This window comes from Indicator indicator, chromosome 1, assembly GCF_027791375.1.
Source record: "Indicator indicator isolate 239-I01 chromosome 1, UM_Iind_1.1, whole genome shotgun sequence".
NCBI classification, from domain to species: Eukaryota; Metazoa; Chordata; class Aves; order Piciformes; family Indicatoridae; genus Indicator; species Indicator indicator.
Window position 1 is genome coordinate 130,565,069 of NC_072010.1, and position 25,101 is coordinate 130,590,169.

A 25,101-nucleotide genomic window follows, 5' to 3' on the forward strand; every position below is an offset into this window, starting at 1 on the left:
CAGGGCGGGGAAGCTCCTCCACCAACAACCCCCCCGCCGCGCTCCCTCTCCGTTCTCCTGCCGCCCGGCCCGGCCGCCGCTTCAGCGCAACTCTCTGACCGCCCTGCCTACCCCGCACCGGGGCCGTGGCGGAACCGTTTGCCGCCGCCCCGAGGAGCGCCGTGCTGCTGGGGAGCAGCGATGGGGCGTGGGGAGCCCCTGAGTGGAGCTGGGGTGCTGCTGCCGAGTGCTCGCCGTAGCGCAGCGCCATCGGGGTGGAGCGCTCCGAAATCCCTGCTGGGGTGCATGGAGTTGCTGCTGTTGATAAGACTAAACGGAGGGACTGGTGTTCTGCTGTGCTTGTGCTGATTTCCAGTTCCCTGCAAAATGTTTGCTGCCAGGATTTTGCTTTTTTCCCTCTCCTCCCCCTGGCTCATATTTCCTTTTCCCTTTCGCAAGTGACTTCCCAAAGCACCTAAAGTTGCTAGTTTCTGCTGCAAGTAAACATTTCCTCTTGCTGCTGGGCAGTGGCTGTTCCTGCTGACATCGCAGCCAGCTTTTCGTTTTGGTTCCTGTAAGCACAATGAGAGGGTTAAAGAGTTTTGCAGTGGCACACATCCAAGGCTTTTACCTGTTGAGTTCATTTCTCCCTCTCCTTCCGTTTCTCTGTAAAAAATGACATCACTGAAATGTTAAACGTTGACAGCTACCAAAGCTGATTTACAAAGGAAGAGTCTGAAGCAAAGAAGGTTGGCTCCAAATCTTAAAAATTATTTTTTTTAGGGGGGGAAATCACAGAACTGTCAGGGTTGGAAGGGACCTCAAGGATCATCCTGTTCCAACCCCCCTGACATGGGCAGAGACACTTCACAGGTTGCTCACAGCCACATCCAGCCTGGCTGCAAAAACCTCCACCACCTCCCTGGGCAAACTATGCCAGTCTCTCACCACCCTCATAGGGAACAACTTCTTCCTAACATCCAATCTCAATCTCCCCACTTCTAGTTTTGCTTCATTCCCCCTCAGTGCTATCACTCCCTGACACCCTTAAAAGTCCCTCCCCAGCTTTCCTGTGGCCCCCTTCAGATCCTGGAAGGCCACCAGAAGGTCTCCTGGGAGCCTTCTCCTCTCCACACTGCACAACCCCAACTCTCTCAGGCTGTCCTCAGAGCAGAGCAGCTCCAGCCCTCTGCTCATCCTCATGGCCCTTCTCTGGACACCTTCCAGCACCTCCAGATCCCTCCTGGAACAGAGGCTCCAGAACTGTTCACAGAGCTCCAGGTGTGGTCTGAGCAGAGTGGAGCAGAGGGGGAGAATCCCCTCCCTGGCCCTGCTGGCCACACTTCTCTTGCTGTAGCCCAGAATGTAGTAGGGAAGAGTAAATTCCTGGGGATCCTCTTCTGCTGGGTGGAATCCTTTTGATGTCTGTAGCCTTCCTTTGGCCATATTGATAAAAATCAGTTTAATTCCTATTATTGAGAAATACAAGAACATGGATAGCCATTGGTGTTGCGGTGTTGTGTTGTTACATCCTTGAACTCTGCCTCCTTGGGATCAAGCCCTCGTTTCTGTTTCTACAGCACAGGAAGAGTTACCATTTGCATTTACTAGCTGCTGCCTGAGTGCTGTTAGCTCATGGGCTGGTGCATGCTGATTTGGATGGATCAGGCACTTAAATAAGGAAGGATTTTCTTGAACCTTAGGAAGTTTTGCTCTGTGCTGAGCTGTGCTCTCATTGCTCTCAAATGATCCCAGCCTCCAAGCTGCCTGGGTGTAATGTGAATACAGTTATGCAGAGACAGACACAACCTCATCCTGTTTCAGAGAGGATGGAAACAAAGGTGGCAAAATCCATGCCAGGCAAAGGAGGAGTCTAGCAGGGATAGTATCAGCAGCAGTCAGTGCTAGCAGCAGACTACAGCAACCAGAATGGTGGTGAAGAGTTTCTAATTAGGAGGAACTTCTTCACTGTGAGGCTCACAGAGCACTGGAGCAGGCTGCCCAGAGAGGTTGTGGAGTCTCCTCCCCTGGAGACTTTCAAGGCCCATCTGGATGTGTTCCTGTGTGACCTGTGCTGGATTCTATGGTCCTGTTCTGGAAGGGGGGTTGGACTGGATGATCACTTTGGGTCCCTTCCAACCCCTGACATCCTGTGAGCCTGTGATGTGTGTGGTCTGTTTCTGAAGGTCCTTGCAGCTCAGATTCCTAGTGTGCTGGGGCTGTGTTTTCCCCTGCCATGAATTTGCATCCACAAGATGCCTGCCTCTGTCGTTTTGGATTTGCAGCTGGAGCCCTGGGCGCCTGTGGTGGTTTTCCAATGAAGTACATTCTGGTAACTGGTGGAGTGATTTCAGGCATTGGCAAAGGCATCATTGCAAGCAGCATTGGCACCATCCTGAAGTCCTGTGGGCTGCGTGTGACTGCCATCAAGATCGATCCTTACATCAACATTGACGCTGGGACCTTCTCGCCCTACGAGCACGGTATGGAGGGCACTGCTCTGCCCTGCTGCACAGGCCTCTGGGCCCACAGCACTGTGCCTGCTTGCCTGCTTTTAAAGGCCATGCTGTGGGAGCTGGCAGCCCAGTTCTGGAGCCCCTGTTACAAGAGGGATACGGACATGCTGGAGTGTGTCCAGAGAAGGGCCACCAGGATGAGCAGAGGGCTGGAGCTGCTCTGCTCTGAGGACAGCCTGAGAGAGTTGGGGTTGTGCAGTGTGGAGAGGAGAAGGCTCCCAGGAGACCTTCAGGTGGCCTTGCAGGATCTGAAGGGGGCTCCAAGAAAGCTGGGGAGGGACTTTTGGGGGTGTGAGGGAGTGATAGGACTGGGGGGGATGGAACAAAGCTGGAAGTGGGGAGATTCAGGCTGGATGTTAAGAAGAAGTTGTTCCCCACAAGAGTGGTGAGAGACTGGAATGGGTTGCCCAGGGAGGTGGTTGAGGCCCCATCCCTGGAGGTTTTTAATGCCAGGCTGGATGCGGCTCTGGGCAGCCTGATGTAGTGTGATGTGTCCCTGCCCATGGCAGGAGGGTTGGAACTGGATGAGCCTTGTGGTCCCTTCCAACCCTGACTGATTCTATGATTCTATGATATTTTACCTCTGCAGTGCATATTTCTTCCTTACTGTGTGGTCACAGGAACATTGCCTGCTTGAAGTAAAGAGAGGAGAAGCCTCTTAGTGGAAGTTCCTTTGTTCAGTAGGTTCTTCCTTTCTGTAAAATGCCAGCAGTGTGCCCTTGTGGCCATTTTGCTCTTCCCCTGGCACCTCCTCTGCTCCAGCTGGCACCCAGTGCCCCTTGTGCTGGCCTTGGCCAGCCCTGAGCAGAGCCTGGCTCTGTCCTCCCCACACTGCCCTGCACATCTTTCTCCCCAGCACTGAGGGCAGCCCTCAGGCTCCTCTGCTCCAAGCTCCAAGCCCCAGCTGCCTCAGCCTGGCCTCAAAGGGATATCTTCCACTGCCTGCAGCAGCTTGGGGGCTCTGCCATGGACTCTCTCCAGCACTTCCCTCAGCTCCTTCTTGACCTGGGGGGCCCAGAGCTGGACACAAGATTCCAGCTGTGGCCTTAGCAGGGCAGAGCAGAGGGGTGGTATGTCAGTGTGAGCTGAAATTCCCCCCCCTCACCAACAATAACCAGGCTAGCTCAGTCTGGAAGCAAATGAGAGCTGTATTTACAAGCAGAATCTACAATCTCTGACCTCCTCCCCACAGCCCTTCTAATGCAGCCCAGGATGCCCTTGGCCTTCTTGGCCACCAGGGCACATTGCTGGCTCAGGGACATCCTCCTGCCCACCACCACCCCTAGCTCCCTTTCCCCTCTGCTGTTCTCCAACAGCTCAGTCCCCAACCCATCCTGCTCGCTGTGGTTGTTCTTTCCAGATGCCAGACTCTCCCCTTGCTCTTGGTGGATTTCATTCCCTTTCTCCCCACCCAGCTCTGCAGCCTGTCCAGGCTTGCCTGGTGGGCAGGGAATTGGAGATGGAATCTGGGATAGACAACTGATGCCAATGTGATGACTCCTCCATTAGCTGGGTGCAGCCTCTGCTTCATTGCTGTGGTGTTGTGACAAGTCATTTTCAAGAGCATTTCTTCAGTTTTAGCTGACCTTACTGCATTCCTTCTGTGTCTTTAATCATTTTTGATGAGCTCTTTTCTCTCTTTTCACTTCCTTCTTGCAGGTGAAGTTTTTGTATTGAATGACGGTGGAGAGGTTGATTTAGATTTGGGAAATTATGAGAGGTTTTTGGACATCAATCTGTACAAGGATAACAACATCACCACTGGGAAGATCTATCAGCATGTCATTAACAAGGAGAGGCATGGGGATTACCTGGGCAAGACTGTACAAGGTGATATTTTTGGTTCTGGGGGATACAATTCCCTTCAGGCTCCAGGAAAGAGGGATCTGTTAGAGCAAGCTGCTCCCTGCTCCATCACCTTACTCCTTGCTCCTTCCCAAGAGATATGGCACATGCCTGTAATGCTGGGCCTCTGGCTTCAAGGAAAGGACGAGCAGAAAAAAGAGTTTCCTTCTGGGTTGTGTTCATTTCCCCCCCTTTGTATGCAAATCATAGAACACCAGCTTGCAAGGGGCCTCAAGGATCATCTCCTCCAACCTTTGCCATCCCACCCTGCCTCCCAGGTCTCTGGCCTGGGCTCTGCCAGAGATGCCTGAGACCCCAAGACTGGGACAGGAACACCCAACGGACTGGGAGGCTTTCCTGCTGCTGGAGCAATGGTACCAAAACCTCCAGCCCAGAACATGTCCAGGGTCCCCCCAGGTCTGCTCTCCTCTCCCAGAGCAGATCCAGGCAGTGCTGTTTGGAGACATGCACACAGAATCACACACACAAACACTCAGGTTGGAGAAGCCCCTCAGGATCACCAAGCCCAACCATGAACCCTACTCTGCAGGGGTCACCCCTAAACCACATCCCCAAGCACCACATCCAAACCACCTTTGAACACATCCAGGGTTAGCAAAGAGCACAGAACAGCTGTAGAGGCAGAGGGACATGGGGGCAAGGAGAGGGTCCCCTCTCTACATGGGCCTAAAGATATGTTTGGTGCCTTTGGTTTTGTCTTGCAGTTGTTCCACACATCACTGATGCAGTTCAGGAATGGGTCATGACTCAGGCAAAGGTTCCAGTGGATGATGACAGAGAGGAGCCACAGATCTGTGTGATTGAGGCAAGTATGAAACCTTTTAGGATGTCTGTCCCCAATGAACACCAAGAGCTGCTTTGCTTTGTCTCTGCTTCTGGGAGAAGGTCAGCCTGAAGTTTTGTGGAGAGCAGCAACACTAAGACACATTTTACATCCTTTGGTTTATTCTGAGAATGCCAGATGTGATCTTATCCTTATGGCTTCTCCTTGCCTGACTAAATCCCTTCTAAAATACTGCCGAAATTCAGCTGCTTGAGAGTTTTTTAACTTATTAAAATAAAGCAGGCAGTTTCTGTAACGTGGAGTACCTATGCCAAGGTACAGGCCTTTGGCTGACACTTGATGCTATTATTGGTATTGAGAAACCTTCTGTGCTGCCTGAGATCTCCTAAGGTCAGTAGGAGAGGCTGGAGCATTCCAGCTTTCCAGATGACATCACAGAATCACAGGATGCCAGGTGCTGGAAGGGAGCTCCAGAGAGCATCCATCCAAGCCCCCTGCCAGAGCAGCAGCACCCAGGGCAGCTCACACAGGAACACAGCCAGGGGGCTTTGCAATGGCTCCAGACAAGGAGACTCCACAACCTCTCTAGGCAGCCTGCTCCAGCCCTCTGCCACCCTCACAGGCAAAAAGCTTTCCCTTCTCTTGCCCTGGCACCTCCTCTGCTCCAGCTGGCACCCAGTGCCCCTTGTGCTGTCCTTGGCCAGCCCTGAGCAGAGCCTGGCTCTGTCCTCCCCACACTGTCCTGCACATCTTTCTCCCCAGCACTGAGGGCAGCCCTCAGGCTCCTCTGCTCCAAGCTCCAGCTCCCTCAGCCTGGCCTCAGATCCTAGAGGAGCAGGATGGAGTCGTGTGTCTCATGCAAACACAGTTGTCACAAGTGCTGGGTGAACACAAACAGGCAGTGCAGGCAAAGTCCACTTGGTGGCAGAGAAAGATCATGCTGAAATAGTTACCTCCTAAGATTATGTGCTAAAGTGTTTGTTCTGTGTTTAGTCTCCTGTATTTGAAGGACATCTCTCTCTTTATAGGCCACTTTTATCAGGGAGTTAGTCTTTGGGTCTGGTTTGGCATCCAGAGCAATGTGGCCAAGAGTTAGAGAGAGATGATTCTGCCCCTCTGCTCTGCTCTGGGGAGTCCTCAGCAGCAGGGCTGTGTCCAGCTCTGGAGCCTCCAATGCAAGAGAGACATGGAGCTGATGAAGCAGGTCCAGAGGAGGCCATGAAGATGATCCAAGGTCTGGAGAACCTCTGCTATGAAGCCAGACTGAAAGAATTGGGGCTGGTCAGTCTGGGGAAGAGAAGGCTCCAGGGAGCCGCGTTTCAGTATCTGCAGGGGACCTACAGGCAGGCTGGGGAGGGACTGCTCAGAAGGGGCTGTGGGGACAGGGCAAGGGTTTGGAGCTGGAGCATGGCAGAGTTAGGTTGGACATCAGGAGGAAGTTCTGCACAGTGAGAGTGGTGAGAGACTGGCACAGGCTGCCCTGGGATGGGGTTGAGGCTCCATCCCTGCAGACATTCAAGCTCATGCTGGATGTGTCCCTGTGCAGCCTGCTCTAGCTGGAGGTGTCCCTGCTGCCTGCAGGGGGGTTGGATAGGATGACGTTGGAGGCTCCCTTCCAACCCAGTGCAGTCTGTGAAAGGTTAAAACTTTCTTTTTTTTTTTTCTGCCACCTGTAATTGTCTCTTTCAGTATCAGCTTGAGCCAAAGCAAATCCCCAATACAATTTCTTTGGTTTTATAATGGCTGCAAATGAACATTTGACATCTATAATGTGAATATTATTTCCTGTTGCCCATAGGACATTCCTTGGTGTTACAGAGCTGTGGGGATGTTGCTAATTGTCTATGTCTCATTGGTCACAACTGTTCAGTAATCTACCAGGAACAGACAAATTTGTCCTCTACAGAAACCTTCACATGTTCTGGTTTTGCTTTCTGCCTCTCTGACCTTGCTAAGGTTCTTTTTTTTCAGCTGGGTGGAACCATTGGAGACATTGAAGGGATGCCATTCATTGAAGCTTTTAGACAGTTTCAGTTCAAAGCAAAAAGAGAGAACTTCTGCAATATCCATGTTAGTTTAGTGCCACAGGTGAGTTATTGACATGAATAATGTAGGTTTTACTCTGTGTGAGGCTTTGGTTATTTATGTCATTGACCCTTACATGCCAGAGGACTTCAGAGACAGAGATTTGAAACCTAGGGACATTGGGGTAAAGGCCTTGGTAATTACTTTATTGATGTGAGAATCTGTTTTAATGCCCTAAGTTACCCAAAAACACCCTTAAAGGCCTTGATGATTACATTATTGTTGTGAGGATACATTTTAATGCCCTAAGTTAACCCAAAACCAGCTTAATCAGCTCTGATCTATCTAGAAGGCTAGTTGTACTTGTGCTTCTCACTGTAAATTGCTGGTACCTGGTAAGTGAAGTACTCAGATTCCCTAAGGTGTGGTTTAAAATGGTTTGTTAGAACTAAGACTATAAGGAGAGGATGGCATAGATGACCTTCATTCCCTTTGGGAACCCCAGATGGTGTAGCACTGAATGGCCCTGGCCTGCAGTATGTCCAGAGAAGGGCCACGAGGATGAGCAGAGGGCTGGAGCTGCTCTGTTCTGAGGACAGGCTGAGAGAGTTGGGGTTGTGCAGGCTGGAGAGGAGAAGACTCCCAGGAGACCTTCTGGTGGCCTTCCAGGATCAGAAGGGGGCTCCAAGAAAGCTGGGGAGGGACTTTTAAGGGTGTCAGGGAGAGATAGCACTGAGGGGGATGGAGCAAAACTAGAAGTGAGGAGATTGAGATTGGATGTTAGGAAGAAGTTGTTCCCCATGAGGGTGGTGAGAGACTGGCACAGGTTGCCCAGGGAGGTGGTGGAAGCCTCATTCCTGGAGGTTTTTGCAGCCAGGCTGGATGTGGCTGTGAGCAACCTGCTGTGGTGTGAGATGTCCCTGCCCAGGGAAGGGGATTGGAACTGGCTGAGCCTTGAGGTCCCTTCCAGCCCTGACAATTCTGTGATTCTATTTCTGTTCCTGACATATTTGGGCTCTTGAATTTATTTCCTGCAATCAGTTTTCTCCTTTGAGCTGTAATGAGTCTGTGAGTGGATGCTAGCTGCTCTTCAAGCTTTGAAATGATCTCTTTCTAGCCTAATGCCACTGGTGAACAGAAGACAAAGCCAACACAGAACAGCGTTCGAGCACTGAGGGGTCTGGGCCTGTCTCCAGATTTGGTGAGTCAGTGAATACAGATTTTTGTTTGTAAGCCATCTAGAAGTGTCCTCGCAGAACCTGTGTTCAAGGAATGGGCCTTTAGTCTCCCATCAGAGGCAAGAACTTCAGAAGAACTGCAAAATAGAAGCTGCACTGCTTCACTAAAGCAGGAAAGCAAATGGCTCCAGTCCACTCAAAGCTAACTGAGTTCAGCTGACTCCCTGCAGCATCTTGGGCATGTAGCTATCTTCTTCTGAAGGGATCCTCATGCTGAAATCATCCTGCAGTGCTAGAGAGAGTGTAAAGTCTCAGTTTGCTCTGTGGGAAGACCTGAAGTGCTTCTGGCTTCTGACATTCTCTCAGAATTGCTTTTTGGTACATGAGTGAGAAGCAGCAATCCTGCCTTTGAAGCAGAGCCTTTTAAAGGGCTCCTCTTTGGGAATACACAGCCTCTGGGGGAGTCTTCTAAAGGAAAGGGTCCTCACTTTCTTTCATGGAATGGTTTAGGTTGGAAGAGACCTTCTGCAGGCTATTCCAATGCTCCTGCAGTAAGCAGGGACATCTTCATCTGGATCAGCTTGCTCAGAGCCCCATGCAGCCTGACCTTGAATGTTTCCAGGGATGGGGCTTCAACCACCTCCCTGGGCAGTCTGTTCCCAGAGTTTCATCACCTCATTCTAAAGAGTGTCCTCCTTGTATCTGGTCTCAATTTACCCTCATTTTACTTGAAAATCATTGCCCCCTGTCCTTTTGCAACAAGAGCTGTAGGAAGTCTGTCCTCATCTTTGTTATAGGCCTCCTTTAAGTATTGAATGGCCACAATAAGGTCTCCCTGGAGCCTTCTCTTCTCCAGGCTAGACAACTCCAGTTCTGTCAGCCTCTCTTCACAGGAGAGGTGCTCCATCCCTCTGATGATTTTTGTGGCCTCCCCCTGGGCCCACTCCACAGCTTTGTATCTCTTGTGCTGAGGACTTCAGAGCTGGATCCAGTACTCCCAGTGGGGTCTCCCTGGGGCAGAGCAGAGAGGCACAAGCACCTCCCTCCAGCTGCTGGCCACACTTCTGCTGCAGCCCAGGGTATCCTTGGTTTCTGGGCTGTGAGTGCATGCTGCTGACTCCTGGCCAGCTTCTCATCTCTCAGTGTTCTCAGGTGGTTCTCTGCAGGGCTGCCATCAATCCCTTCTTGCACCACAGACTATAGTGAAGCTAGGGCCAGCAAGTTTCACCTCATGCCAGCTGTCAAAGAATGACAAATGCTCAGCTTCTTCCATCTGTCTCCCCAGTGATCCAGTAACGAGTATGTGCTTATTCCCTGGCTGCAGTATTTGCCTCGCTGGCACTTTTCCTTGGGAGCAGAGGGGAGGCTAAGCAGATTGCAGATCCCTGTTGTGATACCTGTCTTGATGGGAATTGATGTTAACACCTGACTGATACTAATCTGCTTGCTCAAGTGTTGAGAGCAGTCAAGCCAAGGCAGCACAGCTTCAGATGCCAATGCAGATACAGTTCAGGCTTCTGCTTATATCATAGAACCCTAGAATGGCTCAGGTGGGCTCAGAGATCATCTCCAACCTCCCCACCATGCCCAGGGACCCCTCTCAGCTAGACTCAGCTGCTCAAGGCCTCATCCAGCCTGGCCTTCAACACCACCAGCAGGAGGCAGCCACAGCCTCCCTGGGCAGCCTGTGCCAGACTCTCACCAGCCTCACACTCAACAACTTCTTCCTCAGCTCCACTCTAACCCTGCTCTGCCTCAGCTTCAAACCATTCCCCCTTGGCCTGGCTCCAGACCCCCTCAGCAAAAGTCCCTCTGCAGCCTTCCTGCAGGATCCCTTCAGGTCCTAGCAGGCAGCTCTGAGGTGCCCCTGGAGCCTTCTCTTCTGCAGGCTGCACACCCCCCAGCTCCCTCAGCCTGTGCTCACAGCAGAGCTGCTCCAGCCCTTGGATCATCTTTGTGGCCTCCTCTGGCCTCTCTCCAGCAGCTCTGTGTCCTTCTCCTGCTGGGGACCCCAGAGCTGGAGGCAGGATTGGAGGTGAGGTCTGAGCAGAGCAGAGCCAAGGGGCAGAATCCCCTCTCCTGCCCTGCTGCCCACACTCCTCTGGCTGCAGCCCAGCACACAGCTGCCTGCTGGGCTGTAGGAAGGCACTGCTCAGCACCCAGCACCCCCAGATCTCTTTCTTCAGAGCTGCTCTCAATTCACTCTGCACCCAGCCTGGATTTGTGCCTGGGGTTGGCCTGACCCAGAGGCAGGACCCTGCACTGTGACTTACCCCAAAACAAGTTTTCTAACCCCAAAAGCAGTGTCTTTATCAACAGGGTATGTGGAGGCTGTGTTCATATCATTGTGACCTGGTAACTGTAATCAGCTGATGGAGGGGAAGAGCTTTATTGATGCAGTGCTGCTCTCTATTCCAAGCTTGAGCTCCTACATTTCAGAATCCCTCTTGAGGTGCTGATTGCATATGGAAAGTTGGATATGATTTTTGAGGGCCTTTAAGGTAATTGTCAATGTCTGACTTCCCTCAGCCCCAAATGGATTTTGAAGAGCTCATTAAGTATGTGTGATAAAAGGCAAGCAGACCAATCCAGGCACTTCCTCACATCTTCATTTCTTGCCTGGGGCAGTGCAGGGACTGCCAAGAGTGCAGAGTGCAGCACTTTTGGGGTTTGGGTTCCCTTTCCCCCAAACTACTGCTGTTGGCCACAGAGAGATTAGACTCTGAGCACAGCCTCTTGGCACTGTTAGGAAGCTGCTTGGGTACTGCTTCAAGAAAATCTTTAAGTGTTTGCCCTCTTGGGCAGGGTCCCAAGGCTACAGCAGCAGGTGGGGAAGTTCCTAGAAGAGCAGTTGGGAGGCTTCCTGCATCAGCTGTGCTAGCAGGCTGCCTGATCTAAGCTGGGCTACACCTGCTCTTCATCCCTGCTGCTGCCTGCCTGCTCCCAGGCTTCCCTGGCCTAGCCTAGCTGGGTATGGGCAGGAGCCCTTCTGTTCTCCACGGGCTGCTCTGGACACTGAATGGACACTCAGCATCTGCAGACTGAGTGGGCAGCACTTGGGACACTGACTGCACAGATGGCAGGGCTGCCTTGTTCAGCTGGCCTGTTCCTCACCTCCTTTCTGCTGGTGTTTGAGGTGCATCTCCAGCTCTGCTTTCCTGCTGACCCTGATGGTTTCTATTTCTGTGACTCCTTCATTTTACATCTCTCTCAGAGGTGGATGACAGATGTCAAAGTGCATTACCTCCTGTGCTCATGCCAGCAAGCTTTAGGAATTGCATCTGCAGACAGTACCCAGAATAGACTCAGAATGGTTTAGGTTGGAAGGGACCTTAAAGATCATCCAGTTCCAACCCCCTGCCATGGGCAGGGACACCTCCCTCCAGCCCACGTCAAGGATTCATCCAACCTGGCCTTGAACACCTCCAGGGAAGGGACATCCACAGCCTCCCTGGGCAACCTGTTCCAGTGTCTCACCAGCCTCACTCTAAAGAATTTCTTCTTATTCTCCAGTCTCAATCTGCTCTGCTCAAGCTTCAATCCATTCCCTCTCATCCTGTCACTCCCAGCCCTTGGCAAAAGTCCCTTCCCAGCTCTTCTGGAGGCCCTTCAGGTACTGTAAGGCTGCTCTAAGGTCTCCCTGGAGCCTTCACTTCTCCAGGCTCAACAGCCCCAACTCTCTCAGCCTGTCCCCACAGGGGAGGTTCTCCATCCTCTGATCATCTTTGTGGCCTCCTCTGGAGCCTCTCCAGCAGCTCCATGCCCCTCTTGTGCTGGGGGCCCCAGAACTGGAGGCAGTGCTGCAGGTGGGGTCTGAGCAGAGCAGAGGGGCAGAATCCCCTCCCTGTGCTGCTGCTCTCCCTGCTCTGGACGCAGCTCAGACCAACCATTGCTGGCTCCTGGGGAGCTCTCCATCAGCAACTGACACCCCCAAGGCCTTCTCCGCTAACCTGCTCTCTGACCACTCTTTGCCCACCCTGAATTTCTCTGTGGGATTGCCCCAGTGAGGATCTTCTGTTGCTTTGCTCAGTAACTATTTGATGTTTTTTCCACCTGTTCTAACAGATTGTCTGCAGAAGTGCAAAGCCAATAGAAATGGCAGTGAAGGAAAAGATTTCCATGTTCTGCCATGTGGAGCCTGAGCAGGTCAGTACTGCAAGATTCTCTTTGTCATTGGTGGAAAGGGATAAAAATATTCCTGTGCTTTTCTGCTTCCAATTTCAGATCCTATCCTTAATGTGTAAATGTTTGTACAGTTTTTATCTTGCTGTCAGACACTGTAGAACTGCAAAAATATTGGCTGTTTTTCTGCTAAATTTTATGTGAAATAGCCATTAACAATTTACATTTTATGCAAAGAAGTTAATAAAAGGAATATATTTTGAGGGCATAATTAATTACTGTACGTAGCTGTGGACACTCTGCAGTTCTCCTGCCCCTCTACTCTGCACTGCTGAGCCCACATCTGGGAAGGGGACCTGGGGGTGCTGGTGGGCAGGAGGATTCCTCTGAGCCAGCAATGTGCCCTGCTGGCCAAAAAGGCCAAGGGCGTCCTGGGCTGCATCGGAAGGGCTGTGGGGAGGAGGTCAGAGAAGTTCTTCTGCCCCTCTGCTCTGGGGAGGCCACATTTGGAATCTCCAGTTCTGAGCACCTCAGGTGAAGAAGGAGCTGAGGGAAGTGCTGGAGAGAGTCCATGGCAGAGCCCCCAAGCTGCTGCAGGCAGTGGAAGATCTCCCTGTGAGGCCAGGCTGAGGCAGCTGGGGCTTGGAGCTGGGAGCAGAGGAGCCTGAGGGCTGCCCTCAGTGCTGGGGAGAAAGATGTGCAGGGCAGTGTGGGGAGGACAGAGCCAGGCTCTGCTCAGGGCTGGCCAAGGCCAGCACAAGGGGCACTGGGTGCCAGCTGGAGCAGAGGAGGTGCCAGGGCAAGAGAAGGGAAAGCTTTTTGGCTGTGAGGGTGGCAGAGGGCTGGAGCAGGCTGCCCAGAGAGGTTGTGGAGTCTCCTTGTCTGGAGCCATTGCAAAGCCCCCTGGCTGTGTTCCTGTGTGAGCTGCCCTGGGTGCTGCTGCTCTGGCAGGGGGCTTGGATGGATGCTCTCTGGAGGTCCCTTCCAGCCCCTCATACTCTGTTACTCTGTGATTTAGTGGAACCTTAAAATGAGCTGTGCTGCCCTGTTCATGGGAGAATGAAAAGTATTTTAAATGTAGAATGTGTGTAGAACACAAAATGCATTTCCTGTACAAAAAAGGAGGCTGGACCCTTCCTAGTAAAGTCTTCAGTTGAGTCTTCTGTGCTTTGTGTTTTGCTGCCAGGTGATCTTTATCCATGATGTGTCTTCCACCTACCGAGTACCCATCCTCCTGGAGCAGCAAGGCATCATCAAGTACTTCAAGGAGAGGCTGAATTTGCCCATTGCTGACCAGCCAAGTGATCTGCTGCTGAGGTGGAAGAAGATGGCAGACAGGTAGCCAAGTTCGTCCTGCTTGGTCTAGAGCTGGTTTGACTCAAGTTTTTAGCTGCTGTGAAGTCACCAGACTCAACCTGGGGAGGGTCTGGGTTTAACAATGTTGTGGTTTGGAGATTCTTGGGAGGTGGTTGATGAAATTAACCAAAAAGCAAAGAGTATTACAATGTTTTCGTCTTGGAAATTGGTGTCATAACCAACCCCTCCTTGTTCTTGTCAGATATGAGAGGCTGCTGAAGGTGTGTTCCATAGCTCTGGTTGGCAAGTACACCAAGCTCAGTGATTGCTATGCTTCTGTTTTCAAGGCTCTGGAACACTCTGCCCTGGCAATTAATCACAAGCTGGATTTAATGGTGAGGAGGTTTCTGGATTGCAGGAATACTGTCCTCTGTACTGGTTCCCATCGTGTCAGGCAGTCTGAATTCATGCCCAGATCAGACAGTGAGCTCTATGTGTCTGTGTGTGTGTTAAATCCAGGCTGGCCAAGCAGCTCAGGATTGTTGGAGAAGTGCTGGCAGCTTGATTTGATGTGGAACTCATCTGAAAGGAACACTACCATCAGCTGATAAGACTGAGGGGTGGGGTGGGGTGGGGTGGGATGGGATGGGATGGGATGGGATGCCATCCAGAGCGACCTGGACAGGCAGGGGAGGGGAGCCAAGGCCAGCTGGATGAGATTGAACAAGACCAGGTACACTTGGGTCACAAGAACCTCACTACAGGCTTAGGGAAGAGTGACTGAAAAGCTGCCAGGTGGAAAAGGCCCTGGGGGTGCTGGCAGCCAGCTGAGTGTGAGCTGGCAGCATGCCCAGTGGCCAGGAAGGCTGCCAGCATCCTGGCCTGGATCAGCAATGGTGTGGGCAGCAGGAGGCGGGCAGTGACTGAGCCCCAGTGCTCAGCACTGGTGAGGCTGCACCCTGAATTCTGGGTTCAGTTCTGAGCCCCTCGCTCCAGGAAGGACATTGAGGGGCTGCAGTGCATCCAGGGAAGGGCAGCAAAGCTAGGGAAGGGTCTGGAGCACAAGTCCTCTGAGGAGCAGCTGAGTGAGCTGGGGTTGTTTAGCCTGGAGATCAAGAGGCTTGAGGGGAGAGCTCTCCACAGCTCCCTGGAAGCAGGCTGGAGTGAGGCTGGGGTTGGTCTCTTCTCCCTAGTAACCAGCAGCAGGACGGGATTGAAATGGCCTCAAGTTGCACCAGGGGAGGTTTAGGCTGGACATGAGGAAAAGTTTCTTCACTGAAAGGGTTGGCAAGCAGTGGAACAAGCTGCCCAGGGAGGTGGTGAAGTCATCATCCCAGGGAGCATTTGCAAGGTGTGTAGGTGTGGTGCTTAGGGGCATGGTTCAGTGGGGGACTTGGTGGTGTTAGGTCAGTGATTGCTCTTGGTGATCTTAAAGATCCTGTCCAACCTAAGTGATTGCAGGGTAAGAAAAGGCAAATGCTGCAGCAGTCTCCAAAAGGAAAAGCCAGGAGGAGGTTCTGAGGAAATGGCAGGTGGGCAGCCTCACCTCATTGCCTGGGAAGAGGAAATGGAGCAAAGTTGTTTCTGTGTGCATGAAAAGCAAGAAAGTGGCAGCAGCCACAGTGACTCCCTCAAGAGTTGCACATTCTGCCTGGAAATGGCCCTGAGCAACCTGCTCTAATTTAACCTACTTTGAGCAGGGACTTGGGCTAGAGGCCTCCCAAGGCCATTCCTGATGTCTGTGATTCTAAGCAGTGTTTTCTGGTGGCAGCTGCATGTGGGAAGTTCCTGTGGTAGGTACAACAGCTTTGCTGTTGGCAAAGAAGTGCAAGCTGCCAAGTCTGCAGATGCTGAGTTCAGGGAGGCTTTGCCATTAACCATGGAATGGATTCTGCTGCTGAAGTATTCACAGCCAAGGGTTCCTGCTCTGCTTCCCTGCCTCTGCCAACCTCCTTTGCAGGAGTTTTGCCCAAAGGCTCTCCATAGAATCACAGAATGGGTTGGGTTGGAAGGGAGCTCCAGAGGGCATCCATCCAACCCCCTGCACTCAGCAGGGACATCCTCCACTAGAGCAGGTTGCTCACAGCCTTCTCTAGCCTCCCCTTCAACATCTCCAGCCATGGGGCCTCAGCTCCCTCCCTGGCCAACCTCTTGCAGTGTTGCAGCAGCCTCCTGCTGCACAACTTGTTCCTCACATCCAATCTCAATCTGCTCTGCTCTCATTTCAAACCCTTGTCCCTGCTCCTGTCCCTGCAGCCCTTTGGGAACAGTCCCTCTGCAGCCTTCTTGGAGCCCCTTCAGGTCCTGGCAGGCTGCTCTGAAGTATGCCTGGAGCCTTCTCCTCTGCAGGCTGAACACCCCCAGCTCCCTCAGCCTGTGCTCACAGCAGAGCTGCTCCAGCCCCTTGATCATCTTTTGTAGCCTCCTCTGGAGCTGCTCCATCAGGTCCATGTCCTACCTGTGCTGAGGGCTCCAGAGCTGGGTCTCAGTGAAGTTGTTGGAGCCATGTTGGGAAATGAAGCTCTCCCAGTTTATCTTAGTGCTGTTCCAAAGTTGGTTCTGTGGTGTGTGCTGGTCTTTCTTGGAAGAAGAGCTGACTGGCTGTTTTCCTCTCAGTACATAGATTCAACAGAACTTGAACCCTCTACAGAAGCAGAGAACTCAGTGAAGTACCATCAGGCATGGCACAAGCTGTGCAAAGCAGAGTAAGTGGCACTGGGTGGTTTGTATCTCAGGTGCAGACCCTGACCTTTCTTTAATGGGATGAGAAATGCTGTGGTAAGGAATTTGGCAGCACATCCAAGCTTCCCTTACTTCAGTAGAGGGCTTCATGTGCCTGGCTGGGGACAGGCTTCAGGCACAGGACACATACTCTGTCCTCACACTCTGCTTTAATCTCTTCAGGCAAGTTACAGCTGCCTGGCTGTTGGGGTTTAGGGCTTGGGGTTTTTTTCATAGGTAGACTTCCTTTACAGCACAGCCCAAAGATTTTGGTTTGTCAATGTGCATCAGAGGGAAAAGTAGTAATAAAAAATACAAATGAAAGCTTGGTAAATGCTGTTGATGCTCCGCAAGCCTCTCTGTTCATGGAATCCTGGAATGGCTCAGGTTGAAGGGACCTCAGAGCTCCTCTGCTCCAACCTCCACACCAGGGGCAGGGACACCTCTCAGCTAGACTCAGCTGCTCAAGGCCTTATCCAGCCTGGCCTTGAATATCCCCAGGCAGGAGGTAGCCACAGCCTCCTTGGGCAGAAATCCTCCAGGGAGGCTGCAGAGGGATTTTTGCTGAGGGGGTCTGGAGACAGGCCAAAGGGGAATGGTTTGAAGCTGAGGCAGAGCAGGGTTAGAGTGGAGCTGAGGAAGAAGTTGTTGAGTGTGAGGCTGGTGAGAGTCTGACACAGGCTGCCCAGGGAGGCTGTGGCTGCCTCCTGCCTGGGGGTGTTGAAGGTCTTGAGCAGCTGAGTCGCTGAGAGGTGTCCCTGGGCATGGTGGAGAGGTTGGAAGAGCTGAGCTCTGAGGTCCCTTTCAGCCTGAACCTTTCTGTGATTCAATTTGTATGGACTTGCTTTGCTGCCTTGATCTTCCATGTTGGTTGCTTTGTCTGTGTTTGTTACAGTGGCATTCTGGTCCCAGGAGGGTTTGGAATTAGAGGAACAGAAGGCAAGATCCAAGCTATCTCTTGGGCAAGAACAAAGAAAAAACCTTTCCTTGGTAAGATCATTGCAGTCAGGAAGCCCTGGGGTTGGAAGGGCTCTGCCAGCCAATTGATTTGAGGTTCCAAAAAAGCCAAACAACCAAACAGGCACTAGGAAGGGATCTTGCCTTGGGGAAGTACATCTGCTGGGGTGAATATTTGTCTTGTCAGTAGTGCCCAGGCTCATAGTCGGGCAGTACATCTGCTACTTAATGAAGGAAGCAAAAGGCTCTCCCGGCTCCAAAGGATTTCTTTGCTGTGTGGAGAGTCTTTGCTTTTCAGTGTAATTAAACCAACCCCAGAATACGTGTGCAGAACCCAGGGCTCTTTGGGCACATTTGCTACATGCAGTCATTTTTGTTGCTTTCCTGGTAGATTTTATTGTGGGCAAGTCTAAATGATAGAATCATCAGGGAGTCAAGCTGCCCTCTGGCCTGGAAGCTAAATGCTGTTTGTGTGAGGGCCTCTGAAGCTTTGCTTCCTGCTTCACCTTTCTTAACAGCTTCCCAAGTGACTGCTTGGAGCAGTTGCCAGAGCAGAGTTTACATCTGGGTGTACCCAGGGTTTGGCTTCTGTTTGCCTTTACAGTAATTATTGCTAAAATAGAGGGAAGGGGGGAAAAAGGTCATTTTGAGAGATAATTGTGTCACTGCTCTTTGCAATGGGCCAGCTTTGGAGAGTGAGTTTAGCACTCAGCGACCATTTGTTGTTGAGGTGTTTTGAGAGCCTGTGGATTGACACTGGGTGCCAGCAGTGCACAGAATCACAGGACCTAAGCAGCCAGGTTTCAGACAGAACAGCAAAGACTTGGTCAGGCCTGCTCTTGGTCCTGTTAAATTCTGGGATTTTTTGTTGTTTTTGTTTTCTCACCTAGGAGTTTGCCTGGGAATGCAGTTGGCAGTTGTGGAATTTGCAAGAAACTGTTTGAACTGGAAAGGTGAGGCCCAGTGTGAGTGTGGCTGCCCCAAAAGAGCTTCTGTTCTACATCTCAGATCTGTATCTCTTACAAGAACTACTCCATGGATCTCATGACCATTAGATTCTCAGCTGAAAGTGATGATGGTGCAAGTGCCAAGCACCAAGGCTCCCTTTCTCTACAAGGGGGATGCCATCCAGAGGACCTGGGCAGGCTGCAGAGGAGGGCAGAGGAGGATCTCATCAGGTTCAGTCAGGCAAAGTGCAAGGTCCTGCACCTAGTTCAGGGCAACCCTTGATATCAGTCCAGGCTGGGGGTGAGGAGATTGAGAGCAGCCCTGCAGAGAAGGACTTGGGGGTCCTGGTGGGGGAGAAGCTGGACAGGAGCCATCAGTGGGCACTGGCAGCACAGAAGGCCAAGGGCAGCCTGGGCTACATCCAAAGCAGTGTGGCCAGAGCTGGAGAGAGAGGATCCTGCCCCTCTGCTCTGCTCTGGGGAGACCTCACCTGCAGGGCTGGGTCCAGCTCTGGAGCCCTCAGCACAGGAAGGACATGAACCTGATGGAGAGGGTCCAGAGGAGGTTATGAAGATGATCAGAGGGCTGGAGAAGCTCTGCTATGAGGACAGGCTGAGGGAGCTGGGGGTGTTCAGCCTGGAGAAGAGAAGGCTGCAGGCAGACCTCAGAGCAGCCTGCCAGGACCTGAAGGGACTCCAAGAAGGCTGAAGAGGGACTGTGCCCAAAGGGCTGCAGGGACAGGAGCAGGGACAAGGGTTTGAAAGGAGAGCAGAGCAGATTGAGATTGGATGTGAGGAACAAGTTGTGCAGCAGGAGGCTGCTGCAACACTGCAAGAGGTTGGCCAAGGAGGGAGCTGAGGCCCCATGGCTGGAGATGTTGAAGGTGAGGCTGGAGAAGGCTGTGAGCAACCTGCTCTAGTGGAGGATGTCCCTGCTGAGTGCAGGGGGTTGGACTGGATGCCCTTTGGAGCTCCCTTCCAACCCAGACCATTCTGAGATGCAGATCTCTTAAAACCTGCTTCTTGATTCCCCAAGTAGGATCTCTGTGCTTGCAGTTCCCTCCATAGGCTCTTTCTTGGAGTCTGCATGTGGTGAGGAGTGAAAAAAGTGAAAGTGTTTTTCTCACTTGCTTCCATCAGCTGGAACAGCCAAACCATAGCAATTGCAGTAGTGCTCTGAAGAGATTTAGCTCACAGTGAAGTTCTGCCACTAAGCTGAGAAGAATAAAGTTTTAGGAGGTAGGAGAGGGCCTGTGTGTGGCTGAGGTAGTGCTTCCTGTGGCTGGTGCAGAGGTGGTGCCGTGTGGAGCTGTCCACACAAGACGATTGTAGCTTAAGTGCAAACAAGCCCTGAAGTGCCTCAGGCCTGCTGGGATGAGTCTGTGGAGGGTGCAGACCAATGGGGTGGCCATGGGAATGTATTGGTTTTGTTTGCAACTTCTGTTTCAGATGCAAATTCTACAGAATTTGACCCAGACACAAAGAACCCTGTTGTAAGTACTGAGTGATTTGTTCTTTCTGCATGTGTTTTGTCAGCCCAGCTCCTGAAACAAGGGTGGCAGCTCTGTGTCAAGCGTGGATTCAGGCTGTGCTGACAGGTTGCCATATGGTTTGTGTCCTTAGCCACAGTATATTCACAGGGTCACAGGGGGTGGAAGGGACCTCCAGAGAGCATCCATCCAAGCCCCTGCCAGAGCAGCAGCACCCAGGGCAGCTCACACAGGAACACAGCCAGGGGGCTTTGCAATGGCTCCAGACAAGGAGACTCCACAACCTCTCTGGGCAGCCTGCTCCAGCCCTCTGCCACCCTCACAGCCAAAAAGCTTTCCCTTCTCTTGCCCTGGCACCTCCTCTGCTCCAGCTGGCACCCAGTGCCCCTTGTGCTGTCCTTGGCCAGCCCTGAGCAGAGCCTGGCTCTGTCCTCCCCACACTGCCCTGCACATCTTTCTCCCCAGCACTGAGAGCAGCCCTCAGGCTCCTCTGCTCCAAGCTCCAAGCCCCAGCTCCCTCAGCCTGGCCTCACAGGGAGATCTTCCACTGCCTGCAGCAGCTTGCGGGCTCTGCCATGGACTCTCTCCAGCACTTCCCTGTGCTCCTTCTTGACCCGGGGGGCCCAGACCTGGACACAAGATGCCTTCACGCTTCAGTCTTTCTCCCAGGCATCCCTCCCCACTTCTCCTTTGGCCAGGCAGTGCCAGCAGTGCTACTGGTTCCCCATGTGTTTTGCTGATCTACCCCTGCCTGCTAAGCCATGATGAGGAGTGGAGGCAGAAAGCATTTGCTGCAGCTGAGCTTCCCTGCCATGTCACAGAGCAGCTCCTGGCTCTGGGCTCAGCTGGAACACGTGGCTGGCAAGTGTGCAGAGGAGCAGGCAGGACATGCTTTTGTTATCTGTGAAATCTTTATTCAGTGCAGGTTAAAATCCTGATCAATGTGTGGGGTAGGGGTCCAGAGCACACAGAGGAGTGGCAGGCTCCTCTCCTTCAAAGCAGACACAGCCCTTCTGGCAGGCCCCTCAGGGTCCTGTTCCAGTTAACCTTTTAATGAGCATCACAAACTCATCGAAGCTGACACTGCCATCGTTGTTTTTGTCCAGGGATTTGATGATGTTGTCAAGTGAGAATGAGTCCTGTTGTGACAGGGAGAGGAGAAAGAAAGAGAGAATGAAATGGCAGAATCACAGAATCACAAATCATTTGGGTTGGGAAAGCTCTTGAAGCTCATCCAGTCCAACCATTCTCTAACTCTGCCAAGGCTGGGGCTAAGCCATGGCCCTCAGCACCACATATCTGCCTCTTTGAAACACCTCCAGGGATGGGCATTCAGCCACCTCCTGGGCAGCCTGGGCCAGGCTTTGAGAACCCTTTCAGGGAAGAAGTTTCCTCTAATCCTCAACCTAAACCCAACCTGGTGCAACTCGAGGCCGTTTCTTCTCCTATGACTTGTTCCTTGGGAGAAGAGACCAACTCCCACCTCACTCCATCCTCCTCTCAGGGAGTTGTAGAGAGCAATGAGCTCTCCCTTTAGCCTCCTTTTCTCCAGGCTGAGCAGCCCCAGCTCCCTCAGCTGCTCCTCACCAGACCTGAGTGATTGTCACAACGATTTCCCTATGAGGAACATTGCCAGGAAGGGATGCAGGCAGTCACAGGCAGGTATTGGAAGTCCTTGCTGGTGGTATTGCAGTAGTTTGGTATCCAGGACCTGAAGGGATCCTGCAGGAAGGCTGCAGAGGGACTTTTGCTGAGGGGGTCTGGAGCCAGGCCAAGGGGGAATGGTTTGAAGCTGAGGCAGAGCAGGGTTAGAGTGGAGCTGAGGAAGAAGTTGTTGAGTGTGAGGCTGGTGAGAGTCTGGCACAGGCTGCCCAGGGAGGCTGTGGCTGCCTCCTGCCTGGGGGTGCTGAAGGCCAGGCTGGATGAGACCTTGAGCAGCTGAGTGTAGCTGAGAGGTGTCCCTGGGCATGGTGGGGAGGTCCTTTCCAGCCTGAGCCATTCCATCATTCCCTGATTTACCAGTTCTACTGGTTACACTGGAAATACAGTGCCTGCTATCTCCTGCCAGAAAGGTTACCAGAGATAAGATCAGCAGCATCAGGGAGTGCCCAGGGAGCTTCCTTCAGCCTTGGGAAACACAGAGAAGGGAGCAGGGGCAGTAGCTGCAGCATGTGCACAGTCACCAAGACAAATTAGTGCAGACACCACCTCCTGCTTCATTACTGGAGCCTAGCCTGGGTCCTGCAAACCCCATTTGGAGATGTGTTGCTGCTGGAGGCTTTGCAGCAGGGTGTGCCAGTCTCTTTCTGTCCCCTTTTCCCCACTTTTCCTGGGCACTCTGCATTCACTTGGTGAAAAATTCCTGCTAGTGCCTTGAACCTAACTTAGGTGGCCAGCTCTCTGCATTTGCTGTGCCTGATGAGAGTGCATCAAACCTCCTGATGCTGGGGCTAGGGGTGGGTGTTAGGATGAAGGTGATGGTCTCTATTTGGTGGTGCCCCTGGGAGGACACCAGCAGCACAGGAGGTGCCATAAGGAAAAACCTTTGTGGTGATAACATCCCTGGTCACGTTAGATCACAGAACCACAGAGCGTCAGGGCTTGGAAGGGACCTCCAGAGAGCATCCAGTCCAAGCCCCTGCCAGAGCAGCAGCACCCAGGGCAGCTCACACAGGAACACAGCCAGGGGGCTTTGCAATGGCTCCAGACAAGGAGACTCCACAACCTCTCTGGGCAGCCTGATCCAGGGCTCCAGCACCCTCGCCACACACCAGTGTCTCCTCCTCTTGAGGTGGCACCTCCTGTGCTCCAGCTTGTGCTTGCTGCTCCTTGTCCTGTCACTGGGCACCACCAAACAGAGCCTGGCACCTGCATCCTGACCCCCAGCCCTCAGCTATTGATAGACATTGATCAGATCCCTCTCAGCCTTTTCTCCACACTAAACAGCCCCAGGGCTCTCAGTCTCTCTTTCCAGGGGAGATGCTCAAGTCCCCTAAGCATCCTCCTGGCTCTCCCTTGGACTCTCTTCAGCAGGTCTCTGTCTCTCTTGACGTGGGGAGCCCCAAACTGGACACAGGATTGCAGGGGTGGTCTCAGCAGGGCAGAGCAAAGGGGCAGCAGAACCTCCCCAGCCCTGCTGCCACACTTTTCTTGCTGCCCCCCAGGATCCCATTGGCTCTCTTGGCCACAAGGGCACATTGCTGTCCCCTGCAGAACTTGCTGCCCACCAGCACTCCAAGGTCTCTCTCCATGGAGCTGCTTTCCAACAGGATGACCTCTAGTCTGTCCTCGTGCCTGGGGTTGTTCCTCTCCAAATGCAGGACTCTGCACTTGTTGAACCTGATGAGGTCCAGATCCCTTTGGATGGCAGCACAGCCTGATGGGTGTCCCCCATCCCTCCCCCCAACTTTGGTATCATCAGCAAACTGGCTGAGGGTCCACTCAATCCCCTCACCCAGGCTCAAAGCCTGACCTTGAGCACTTCCAGGGAGGCAGCACCCACAGCTTCTCTGCACTGCCCTGTCCAGTGCCACTCCACAGTCACAGTAAAGAATTTCTTCCCACTGTCTAATGTAAGGAATAAGAAATGATAAAGAATCCTCTGCCTTGCAGCATTCTGCCTGTATGGCCCTTTTCCTCTCCAGCTCAGAAGCAGCACAGTGACTATAACCAGAGTGGAGCTTACCTTCAGGTACTGTGCAAACTGATTCTGAAGCAGATTTTTCAGCCCACCAATGGAGAGGGCACTGGTGCTGCCCTCCATCAGAGCATACTGGGTGAAAGTCTTCAGGAGGTTATCATTGAGTAAATGCTCCATGCTGAGCTGCTGTTGTCTTGGAGAGGAGCTGCAAACAAAGGGGACAAGAGCAAAACTCTGCATCACCCTTAGGAAATACATCTGAGCCATGGTCATTGCTCTGTAACCACCCTGGGACAAAATTCACATCAGAGAGGCCTGGAGTGGCTCAGGCTGGAAGGGACCTCAGAGCTCATCTCCAACCTCTCCTCCATGCCCAGGGACACCTCTCAGCTAGACTCAGCTGCTCAAGGTCTCATCCAGCCTGGCCTTCAGCACCCCCAGGCAGGAGGCAGCCACAGCCTCCCTGGGCAGCCTGTGTCAGACTCTCACCAGCCTCACACTCAACAACTTCTTCCTCAGCTCCACTCTAACCCTGCTCTGCCTCAGCTTCAAACCATTCCCCCTTGGCCTGTCTCCAGACCCCCTCATCGAAAGTCCCTCTGCAGCCTTCCTGCAGGATCCCTTCAGGTCCTGGCAGGCAGCTCTGAGGTGTCCCTGGAGCCTTCTCTTCTGCAGGCTGCACATCCCCAGCTCCCTCAGCCTGTGCTCACAGCAGAGCTGCTCCAGCCCTTGGATCATCTTTGTGGCCTCCTCTGGTCCCCCTCCAGCATCTCTGTGTCCTTCTCCTGCTGGGGACCCCAGAGCTGGAGGCAGGATTGGAGGTGAGGTTTGAGCAGAGCAAAGCAAATACAACCTGGATGAAAGGAGGCTTGTTGGGTTTTTTCCCTGTGAAACTGGGTCAACACTCCCAAGAAATAAAACCAATCTCAGTTAGCTTCAAAGGCTCTAAGCACTCAATTTGTTGAGGTTGTGCTTACCTCACTCCCAATCCAGAGCTTCCAAATGTGTCCAGCAGAAGTGAGAGTCTCAGGCTGGCAACCTTTATAGTTGCTTGCATGCTCCACCCTAATTATGAAACTGTCATTTGTCCCTGAGTCAGTGCACCAGTTTGATTGTTTTCAGGTGTCAGAGGAAGAAGATACTTCAGTAGCAGAAATGAGTCATTTTTTTAATCTTACAAGAAGGCCAGGAGCTTTCAATGTGGGAAAAACCAGCCCCATGGAGCAGGAGGGATTGGGGACTGAGCTGTTGGGGAGCAGCACTGAGGAAAGGGAGCTGGGGGTGCTGGTGGGCAGGAGGATGCCCCTGAGCCAGCAATGTGCCCTGGTAGCCAAGAAGGCCAAGGGCATCCTGGGCTGCATCGGAAGGGCTGTGGGGAGGAGGTCAGAGAGGTTCTCCTGTCCCTCTGCTATGCCCTGCTAAAGCCACATCTGGAACCTTGTGTCCAGCTCTGGGCCCCTCAGGTGAAGAAGGAGCTGAGGGAAGTGCTGGAGAGAGTCCATGGCAGAGCCCCCAAGCTGCTGCAGGCAGTGGAAGATCTCCCTGTGAGGCCAGGCTGAGGGAGCTGGGGCTTGGAGCTG

At 52.7% G+C, this 25,101-nt stretch overlaps 1 protein-coding gene across 1 annotated transcript in view; it reads left to right on the plus strand.

Moving 5' to 3' along the window:
• Nucleotides 1-2,296: 2,296 nt before the first annotated feature.
• Nucleotides 2,297-25,101, plus strand: part of CTPS2 (CTP synthase 2) — a 41,597-nt gene continuing 18,792 nt past the window's right edge. The window contains exons 1-12 of the mRNA XM_054397233.1: nt 2,297-2,462; nt 4,155-4,325; nt 5,066-5,166; nt 7,117-7,233; nt 8,288-8,371; nt 12,414-12,494; nt 13,657-13,808; nt 14,029-14,161; nt 16,383-16,471; nt 17,383-17,477; nt 18,335-18,397; nt 19,841-19,884. Of these exons, the coding sequence (XP_054253208.1) occupies nt 2,297-2,462; nt 4,155-4,325; nt 5,066-5,166; nt 7,117-7,233; nt 8,288-8,371; nt 12,414-12,494; nt 13,657-13,808; nt 14,029-14,161; nt 16,383-16,471; nt 17,383-17,477; nt 18,335-18,397; nt 19,841-19,884 (1,296 nt within the window). The remainder of the gene's footprint in view (nt 2,463-4,154; nt 4,326-5,065; nt 5,167-7,116; nt 7,234-8,287; nt 8,372-12,413; nt 12,495-13,656; nt 13,809-14,028; nt 14,162-16,382; nt 16,472-17,382; nt 17,478-18,334; nt 18,398-19,840; nt 19,885-25,101) is intronic.